This window comes from Falco naumanni, chromosome 5 (genome assembly GCF_017639655.2).
Source record: "Falco naumanni isolate bFalNau1 chromosome 5, bFalNau1.pat, whole genome shotgun sequence".
NCBI classification, from domain to species: Eukaryota; Metazoa; Chordata; class Aves; order Falconiformes; family Falconidae; genus Falco; species Falco naumanni.
In genome coordinates, this window is record NC_054058.1 from 45,369,117 (window position 1) to 45,379,390 (window position 10,274).

General features: G+C 43.0%; 1 protein-coding gene across 1 annotated transcript; it reads right to left on the reverse strand.

Moving 5' to 3' along the window:
• Positions 1-335: 335 nt before the first annotated feature.
• Positions 336-10,184, reverse strand: LOC121088776 (melanocortin receptor 5-like; the record flags this gene model as incomplete). The annotated part of the gene is given in 5 exon segments (XM_040595338.1): positions 336-350; positions 352-1,183; positions 1,998-2,937; positions 6,591-6,660; positions 9,514-10,184. Coding segments are annotated over 2 exon segments (765 nt in total), but the record flags the coding sequence as incomplete, so codon positions are not given.
• Between the last annotated feature and the right edge of the window lie 90 nt (positions 10,185-10,274).

Below are 10,274 nucleotides of genomic sequence, written 5' to 3' on the forward strand. Positions count from 1 at the left end.
GAAAAAAGAAAGAATGAGTGAAAGAGAGAAAGAAAGAAAGAAAGGAAGGAAAAAAGGAATAAGAAAGAAAGAGAGAGAGAAAGAAAGAATGTGAAAGAAAGAATGTGAGAGAAAGAAAGAAAGAAAGAAAGAAAAGACAGCATGTGAGAGAAAGAAAGAAAGGAAGGAAGGAATAAAAAAGAAAGATAGAATGATAGAAAGAAAGAGAGAGAGAAAGAAAGAATGTGAGAGAAAGATAGAAAGAATGTGAGAGAAAGATAGAAAGAAAGGAAGAAAGAATGTGAGGGCAAGAAAGAGAAAGAAAGCAAGAAAGGAAGGAATAAAAAAGAAAGAAAGAATGGAGCCCAGCAAAACAATGAAGATGCCAAGTAGCATAGTCAGAGTGATGGCTCCTTTCATGCTGGTTCTTTGACGGACAGAGCTGTACCCAGGCAAAACAGCTATTTTCTTCACATGAGTACAAGCCAGGAGGAACATATGGATGTTTAGTGAGACCATGAGGAACAACATGGTAAAAAACATTGTGATGAGACAAATGATCACGTAAGTTGATTCATAATAAAGAATGAAGATAATGTCACAGCCTGTACAAAAGGTCCAGATGCATGCAATAATAAGCCCTGATCTTTTCACTGTCATGATGTTGTGATAACGTAGGGCATAGAAGATAGTGATATACCTGTCTACTGCTATAGCCAGCAAACTACACATGGAAGCCAGCACAGATATGCAGATCATTGAATCAAAGACATTGCCTATTTGACGGACAAAGGTATCTTTCATAATTATGTGTCTATTGTTTATTAAGTATATCGTTATGGTCTCCCAAGCATTGGACACACTAACCAGCATGTCAGCCACTGCTAAACTGCAAACGAAAAAATACATGGGTGAATGCAAGTTCTTGTTCTTAACTATTGCACATATAACTAAGATATTTTCAAGGAGGCTTACAATGCCCAGAGTTAGGAACACCTCAGCTGCAATGACCACTTGCTCACAAGGCAATGACTAGCTCTTGACAGTAGACACAGTAAAGTTGCTACCAGAGGCACTCAGGTTTAGTTCAGAAACATACAGTTGAGAGGACGTGTTCATCATTTATGGAAGCAAACACGTTCTGTTCTTTCTGAGGGACTTGCCAAGGAGTGTGATAAATGCATTTTCCAAAATGCAAAAGACCCTGCCAAAAAAAATATAGCATGACGAGAACAGGCAGAAGTTGACAAAACAAATATCACCCATTTCTATTTAAATTGGCTTGTACACATCCCACCTCTTCCACACCATATTCCTCTACTGATTCTAAATTAACCTCTGATAGAGATTTGTTAATTTGTGTTTTAATTTCCAAGTAAGGATGGATAGCAAGAGACTCATGCACTCTTCATTCATAGTTTTGTTTATTCGGTCCTGCAGAAGTGAGCACAATGTCCTGGAAATTCTGCTGAAAACCAAACAACAAACAGTTTTCGAAGTCTCAATTCTCAGACCCCAGAAATGCAGGAAAATATAGTATTAGGTTCAGCAGAAACTGCTCACTCAAATACAACATACCAAAGTTTAAATTATTGCCACAATTAAGAATTGAACATTTTCAGCAAAAGAATTAAATGCTTTCCTGGCCTTTGTCCTTCTTAAGTTCATATGAATGGTGTTATAAACAGTTTACCTGTACAATACTAACATGCTTACATAAAAGCATAGTATTAAACACCTAACGAAGACAAATCCATACATTTCAGGGTACACTAAGGTTACGAATTAAGAATTGGTATGGGTAGAATTCTGTAATAAAAAAAAGTTCTCTATTCCAGATCATATTTTATTCAGTGCATTTTTGGTAATGACAATATTCAAGCCAAACTTGTAAGCCATCAGATTCTTAAGAAGGGGAACACTTAAAGATGTCAGTTGCAAATAAAATTCAAAGCATATCAAGATAATTCTCAGTTTTTAAAATTAACCTTTTATTTGTAATCAAGAATTAACTGTACCTATCTACCAGAGCTGCTTCTTCAGCTGCTCTTGCTCTTCATCGCCTGCAACCTTTCCTCCACAGAGCCCCCTCCTCACCTGACATCTGGGGCTTGGGATTCCTTGGTGGGAAGAGGTGACAAAAACAGAGAAAAAGAAATGAGTAAATCCATAGAGTCAAGGCTGACCATGTATAAATTACTTACTGTGCAAATGCCTTTTTATAGACTCCAAGCAATAATCATTTCAGTACTCAAACTGTAGCTCCTCCTCCCCTTCTTTGCCCCGCTGAACTTCTCTTTTCACAGATTTTGTTAGCAAAGGCTTGGGGTTTTACCACCATCTAGTGGTCTTCTTTTGTCTTTCTAACGGAACAGTGTTTCTGATCTAAAATTCATTATGAGCTTTTTATAATATTAAGCACTAGGCATGCTTCTTTCCAAACACATTTCTTTTTTGTCTTCTCTCCTGTTGCTAATACTCACTGACAATAAGTTCATATTGCAATAGTACTCCAAAAGAGATAAAAACAAAAGGCTGTTATTGAAATGGGAGGCTTATTACTGTTATAAGCATTTGTCTTATATTCACAGTTATAATTTTGCAAGAACAACACTGTTACAAAATGCAGGGGACATACTGTCAAGCTTGTCAAATGCAGGGGACATACTGTCAAGCTTGTCTCACCACTAAAAGATCTAACTCAGGTAGTCTGTGTGAAAAAATAGAACTAATAAATGGTTGTGTTCCAGTCCCCTTGCTAGAATAGACATTTCAATATAGACGTGGAAGGAGTACACAGTGCATTGTGCGGGGAGCCAGAGCTTCCCAACACGGGTGTGAATTCCCCCAGGTTTCACAGGGTCTAAGAGCTGATAAACTCCAAGCTCAGTACTGCAATGGCTGAAGTCCCTCCGTGGGTCTAGCAGTCAGGCAGCTGATGCTCATTCTGGGCCTTACCTGAAAGGTAGCAAAATCAGTGTGAGCCTTTTCTTTACCAAACGGGCTCTGCTTCTGTGCACAGACTAAGGAACACAAAACACACACCTTCCTGACACTGCCAAATGCCCCTTATGTTATCCACTAGCCAACCAGTCAAATATCATGCAGGATTTGCAGTTAACTTGAGATGAAAAGTCTCTGCTTCTCCAAATCACCACCTTTCTGCAGATTAAGGGGTTGGGTTTTTTTCATAGTATATAACAGCATCTATGCAAGTGTCTATGCTAGACAAAGAAACTCCCTTATATTACAAAGCTTGCAGAAAATATACCTGCCTGAAAACTGGAGTAGTGATAGATGTAGTTTGTTTGTGTTAGAGAATGAAATAATAATTTAAAAAAACCCACCTTCCTCCCAAAAAAGGATTTTTATCATTATATTTCTGCAGCAAACAGCCATAAGCATTATAGTTTGACAAGCAAGTAACTGAAGGGACACCCACTTAGCAGTGGGTGGAGGCATGCAGGTGGGTTGTAAGGATAAGTAAAGGGAAAAATCCAAGAGCGGCTTCATCTTCCAGTTGGAGGACTCCTGACTGAATAGGCTGGTCTTTCAGATGTTCATCATCTTGGTGCTCCTCTCTTTTGTTTGTTCAGTTAAATAAATCATCGCTACAAAGAGGTTGGTGCCTGCTGTTTTCCAAGGCCACAAAGATCATGTCTGGACTGCCAGTGTGGGCAAAGAGTACTGCATTCATTGCAAAGCCTGCATTGGTATTTTCTTTCCACAGATGAAAAGTGGAAGAGGTTGGACAGGGGGACTTGAGGTGCAGGTACACAGTTCTCCCTGCCACGTAGGAGCAAGCATAGCTCAGTCATATACCAAGAAGCCTGGGTCTGGAGCCCTTGGGAGAGCTCCTGAGGTCCATGGTCATCCCAGATGCATGCTGAAATGCATCTTTAGGAAAAGGTGTTTTGTTTGGTACTTCATGTAACACCTTATCTGGTGTAAGGAAAACGCTAACAGCTAACTATTGAACTCACCACGAGTTTGCTTTGGGCTCTAGCAAAAAAGATCAAAAGTGCCCCAGAAAGACAACAGTGAACATAAGAAAGAAGTAAAACAGGATTGCAGGAGAGAAAGAGATGTCAGGGCCTGTTGCGGTCCCACGTCATTGTGGTGACAGAGAGCAGAAAGCTGCTCCAGCTGCATACCCGCCTCGCAGGCTGCAGCAGCCGCCAGAGTGGGAGCTGTGACAGCACCGCTGGTGCATAAGACAGCACCACATAAAAATATCCTGGACATAAAAGAAAATACCTGGTCAAAGAAATACCCATTACTCCCTCAAATGAAGAAGAGATGGAGAACCCCAGAGGAAAAATAGTTATATCAGCAGGCTGTGAGAAAGAAACTGTTTTTTACACTAACAATGAAGCTGAGGAATTATTTTCTGTGCAAGACCTTGAAAATCTGCTTCAAATAATACAGGAAACAGCACTGTATGAATGGGAATACATTAATGCATCAGTAGATTAAATTATATGAAGTTGATTAATTAAGTTGACCACGAGCCAGCAACGTGCCCTTGTGGCCAAGGAGACCAATGGGATCCTGGAGTGCATTGGGAGAAGCACGGCCAGCAGGTCGAGGGAGGTTGTCCTCCCCCTCTGCTCTGCCCTGGTGAGGCTGCACCTGGAGTGCTGTGTCCAGTGCTGGGCTCCCCAGTTCAAGAGAGACAGGGAACTACTGGAGAGGTTCCAGTGGAGGGCTACCAAGATGATTAGGGCACTGGATCATCTCCTTTATGAAGAAAGGCTGAGGGACCTGGGCCTTTTAAGCCTGGAGAAGACTGAGAGGGGATCTTATTAATGTCTACAAATATCTTGAGGGCAAGTGTCAAGAGGATGGGGCCAGACTCTCCAGTAGTACCAAGCAAGAGGACAAGGAGCAATGGGCACAAATTGAAACACAGGAAGTTCCTTCTGAATATGAGGAAGAACGTCTTTGAGAGTGACAGAGCACTGGGACAGGCTTCCCAGAGAGTTTGTGGAGTCTCCTTCTCTGGGGACATTCCAAACCTGCCTGGACATGACTCTGTGCAACCTGCTGCAGGTGAACCTGCTTTAGCAGGGGGCTGGCCTAGATGACCTCCAGAGGTCCCTTCCAACCCTGACCATTCTGTGATTCTGTCACAAAAAACCTGAAGATCAAAATACATTTTTTTTTATAACTTAGGTGCACACTACTCTAAATTAGCATTTTCATGAGACATGAGCTACCATTATTTCTAAGGATAGGCAATGTCTCAGTTTGATATCTGAAAAAGACTGCTTGCATCTGCAGTTATGACTCAGTGAGTACGTCAATAAATATGCTTTTATTTAAAAAGGGGAGTTATGACTTCATCATAAATATTAAAAAATTATTTGAAAGATACCAGTGTGGGAACTCTGTGCAGCCTTCCAACCCCTACCAAGACTGCACACAGGCACTGAGATCTGCTGTCTACACTCACTGTAGCACACCCTAAGGCACATATCTGTGTACATGCCTAATGCTTCTTATCACAGAAATACAAGAAACCAGAAGCCCTGGTACAGACAATGGCTTGTTTTGTTCATATGAATCTTGTCACTTAAAAGCAATTTAAAAAATGAGCTCCATAGGCGGCAATAAACTGACTTATTTTTATATTTCACAGCATGCATCTATTTATGCAAACTGAAAAGCGTTTACTTTGTCCCAGTCTGAGTGCACAAACAGCAGTCTGTGCTTCTCAAGGTTACTTTCAGCAGTAACAGAGATGAAATTTGCTTCTTTTCAGAAACACTCACTGCATCCTTTGAAAATCTGTCCTCCAAAGGACATAGATGTTATGACACTAGCTGATGCAAACCCATACATTTGGATTATGGCTGACAGGCTGTAATCAAACTAGTGTTTGGTAAAAAAAAAAAGAAAAAGAAATCTCTGAGGAATGTGGAAATAAGTCCATAGTGAACAGTGTTAAATGTGAAATCTTTGGCTGCTTTTGTCACTTGAAGTTTTGATTTAGCTACTTCATCTAGGTTTTAAGTAAAATCTCAGAGTAGGAGTGGTTTCAGAATTAAAGAAGTCCTTTATCCTGCTCATGCTAAGGAAGACACTTCTTGGTGACAGCTGTCATTCCCACAGTAAATGCTGTGGGTGATGATGGCTGAGAATGTACAAGTGTCCTCTGTCCTTAGCAATTGCTGAGGGGGAATATCTTTCCTGCTAGAGTTCATAACACATACTTGCTCTCATGCAAGAAATATTTTCTTTGTTTACATCCACCCTTTAGGCCCAATATTAAACCTCTGGTCATAAAAATTGTCCCATTGACTTCAGTGGATTTTTAGAGCTCAGTAAGGACTAGGAGTTTGGCCCTAAGCTAGGAAAAAGAGTATTAAAAGCATCATAAACACATAAATAATTGCATCAGTCCCAAAAATACAAACAGAAAAAACCGTAACATCCCTCTGTTCAGTTCTTCTTGGGACTGATACAGGCCACTTACTCCCTAGTCGTCCTTCCTCCCCCTTTGCAGGATTAAACTGCAGTGGTCTGAGGCAGCTCCCTCTACCCCATTCTATGCCATTCCTTGACACTTACATAGTGCTTGAAAAAACACAAAAGAAAACATAACATACCCTGAAAAAAGTCTTTTCCTGAAGATCATAACTCCTTTTGCTAGGAAAATAGTGCAATGGGAACTGCCTCCTTGGAAGAAAAAGAGAATGTGAGTCTCTGTGCCATTTTTCCGGCAAGTGTTTCAAGTCCTGCTGCTTAGTTCCTACATGTTTTGGATGGCATTCAGCCTTTCCCTTAACTCTCCAGCCACCGCCTACCTTTCTCTGGGACACTGGTTACGAAAAAGGAATAGCCACTGTGAGAAAACAAAAAAGTCCAGTATCTTTCTCCAGCTAAAAATGGTATTCACACAACTCGTCTGGCCTATAGCCTGTCTGATGCTGTCTTCTCATCACGCTGCCTAGAGCATGAAATTGGAAAACACAGCATTCATTAATATCGGAACAGCTGACCGGCAATAACAGAAGAAGGACAAAAAACATCTGAGCTGGTAAGGGTATGCTACAAGATGTGACTCTTTCCGCTTCTGAGAGATTGGATCCTTTTAAAAGCAGCCAAGTGAGGAACACAGAATCCGGTTGTCAGTCTGTTCATGTTAATGTTTGCTTTGTTAACGCAGTCAGTCCAGCTTCTTACTCACACTTTGCAATTTTTTTCATACAGTGTTCCCATTTCTGCACGTTGATTATTAAACTATATAATATATATACTATAATATATATATACTATATAATATATATACTATACTTCTATACTATATAATAGTGCTAATTCTTGGGCTGGAAGCAGTGTAACCTGGAAGGTGCTTAACTTCGCTCTGTTCAACAAGCCCTCTTCTCCGCCAGCCTAATGAACGCAGCTTATGGAGTGCTCCTGGGTCCGGTAACAGCTCAAACTGTAGAGACACATTGTTAATCCTACCTCTTACTAGCTCACTGCCAGTTTTATTTCACTTTTCTAGGTTTTATTCATATTCTTTGTTAAGTGAAGTGTGACTCCCCTCTGCAAATTGCTGTCAAACTACTTTTTTAAGGAAAGGAGGTTTATACAAATGCCCAGTTTCAGCCAAATTTGGCAGAACAACACAAAAATAATGACACCTGGACATACTTTGTGAAAGTCAGCAGCTGAGTAGGCGATAGAGGCCCTGGGAAGTGTCCCCACTGTGCAGCAAGCAGTCAGCTGGCCAACTGCACGCACATTACTACAGCACAAGTCATCTCTCTCTCCGTTGGGCTATCACAGTGGTTATGAACGGTACTGGAGTCATTCTGGGGAGGAAATAAACAACTCTCTGATTCTGCTTTCATTATTTCATAATATTTCATATTCTTAACTGGCTTCATTAATTCAGCTGATCACAGAAATATTTGTTCTGCTTGTTGTCCTTTTTCTTCTGATGCCCTTACTTCTGAATCTCATGTCTGTAGCCTCTGCACGAGATGTACTCTTAACCCGCCTTATTTTTCTTTTATCTGTCTCTGGTCAACATCTCTCTGTATTCCCTGGGCTTCTGTAGATTTTATGGCCTACTTTATCTGCGATTTCAGTTCTAGAGCCAACAAAATCCATGGCATGGCAACTTGTCTGTTTTGGCACACACCAGAGCAAAGGGACCAGGAGCAGAAGTTCATAACTCTCTTTTTCAAGCTGTCAAAGGCACCAAAGGGGATATAGCAAGGGGTAATATGCAACAGGAAGATCTAAGATGACTCAAAATGGAGAATTCAGGGAATTTGACCCGTGGTGTTCCTCCTCCCTCTACCACCAATGACAAAACCCCCACTGCTCTATAGATTCCTCTTCTACCTAATTAGAAAACTAAAATTATAAACAATAAACAAAAAGTGTTCTAAGCAACATCAGTTTACATGCTTTTGTGTCATCCATTCTCGCTATGATAAAAAGCTATTCCTCCATTGCTCTCTTCATCAGCCTCAGACAACATCAATTCTCACAGGAGCAGGGGCAACAAAACAGCAGAAAACCAGCAGCAAGACTTAAATCACTCACCTGCTCTATCATACAAGGTTTATTCTGCTTTAACCATAGTAATAGGACCCTCCTGGAGGTGGTCCAGTTCTATTAATTAACACCTGCATATAACAACATGGTTTAAAGGGTGAACAAGTGGTAACACAGCCATTCCCAACTGGTGAGGCATGTCTCACTGCTCTGAACACGCCTTAAACCCAGGGCAGTCAGCTTCCCTGCACCCATCCTGGTCTCATAAAAGGCCCAGCTGGATATTTCCTTGTTCAAGTACTCTTACAAGTAAAAACAGTGGAGAACATGCTGCTGTGAAACCTGCACAGACCAGGCTGGAAATCATTTTGAAGCCTTCTGTCCGCTGAGAATTGTAGCAGCCCAGGAGTGAGGAGATGCCCACGGGTGTGAGCTGGGGGCAGGGGGAATGGAAGCAGGCAGCCAGCCTCAGTGGGTCAGAGAGGCCAGAATTCGTACCTCGGTGAGATACAAGGCACTACCAGTTTTCCCAAGCACAGATCTAGCTGCAGAAGCATTTTAAAATACAGCTATGCAGATTATGCCGGTGTATAATGTTTATATGTTATAAACTGTCATGACACTACATTATACTAAAGACTATAAATACATCTCAGGCAAGAGTTGTTAAAATATACCAGTAAGGAAGGGGGGGTGGGGGAAGTATTTTTAGACAGCATGGTTATACTAGTAGAAAAGCTGTGAAAAGCATAAACTTGGTACATGAATTTTAAGAATCAGGCTGATTTAATGAACTATTCGTGGATGCTGGTAACACTGGTTTTCTAAGTAGAGATGGAAATGGGACAAGGCAGTGCCCTTTGCCACATATTAGAATCTTCCCTTTTTTGCTCCATGGGACTTGGAACAAGTTCTTTTTTCTGACATTATTTTCCTTCTTTACACGTTCTCTCTCATACGACTTAATTTGCCATGTTATCAAGACATAAAACCTTAACAAACTTAAATGGTACAAACCATTCCATGGCAGCTGCTCTTGCTGGGAAAGGACTGCTTTGTTTTAACAGGATTTTCCATTTTTCACTCTTTCCCCAGGACGGCGCTTGCTGATGAATACGCAGTAACAACTGGAGTTGCCGAGTGCCCTCAGCCTGCCCCTCTGAACCCCCCCTTGGGACGGGCACCGCCTGCTGTGCCTCCACTGACCCTCTCCAAACTGAAACCCTGTTACGTGGAAGTGCTCTGTGCCACCCAGAGAGTTTGGGCCCCCCGATTCCAGCCGGCAGGAAAACGCCAAAAGACTAAACCGCGGCCCTTCAAACTCAAAGGCACACGCTCCCCCTAAAACACTGACACACATAACACGTCATCTGGTCACCGCTCTGCGTGCCAGGGGGGACTACCAACAGGAAGCACAACATGACCGGCCTCGGCGGACTGCGGTTACGACAGCGATGGTGCCGGCGCCCAGTCGTGCGGCGGGCCGCGGGCCCTGACCCGGCCGCAGGCTGCGGGGGGCAGCGGGGCCGCCGAGCCGCGGCGCTCCGACGGCACGGCCAGGCTGGCAGCCGGCGGCCAGGCCGGGGGGGGGCCGGGCCCACGGACGGACGGACGGACGGACGGACGGCGGGGCTGCCGCGGGCAGCCGGGCGCGGCCGTTACGCCGCCACCACCCCGGCCGGGCCCCCACAGGCCGCCCGCGCTCACCAGGCCCGGCGCGCGGGGAGGCCGCTCCCTCCTCCCCAGCGCTCCTCCTCCGCCCTCCCCTCCCCGGCGGA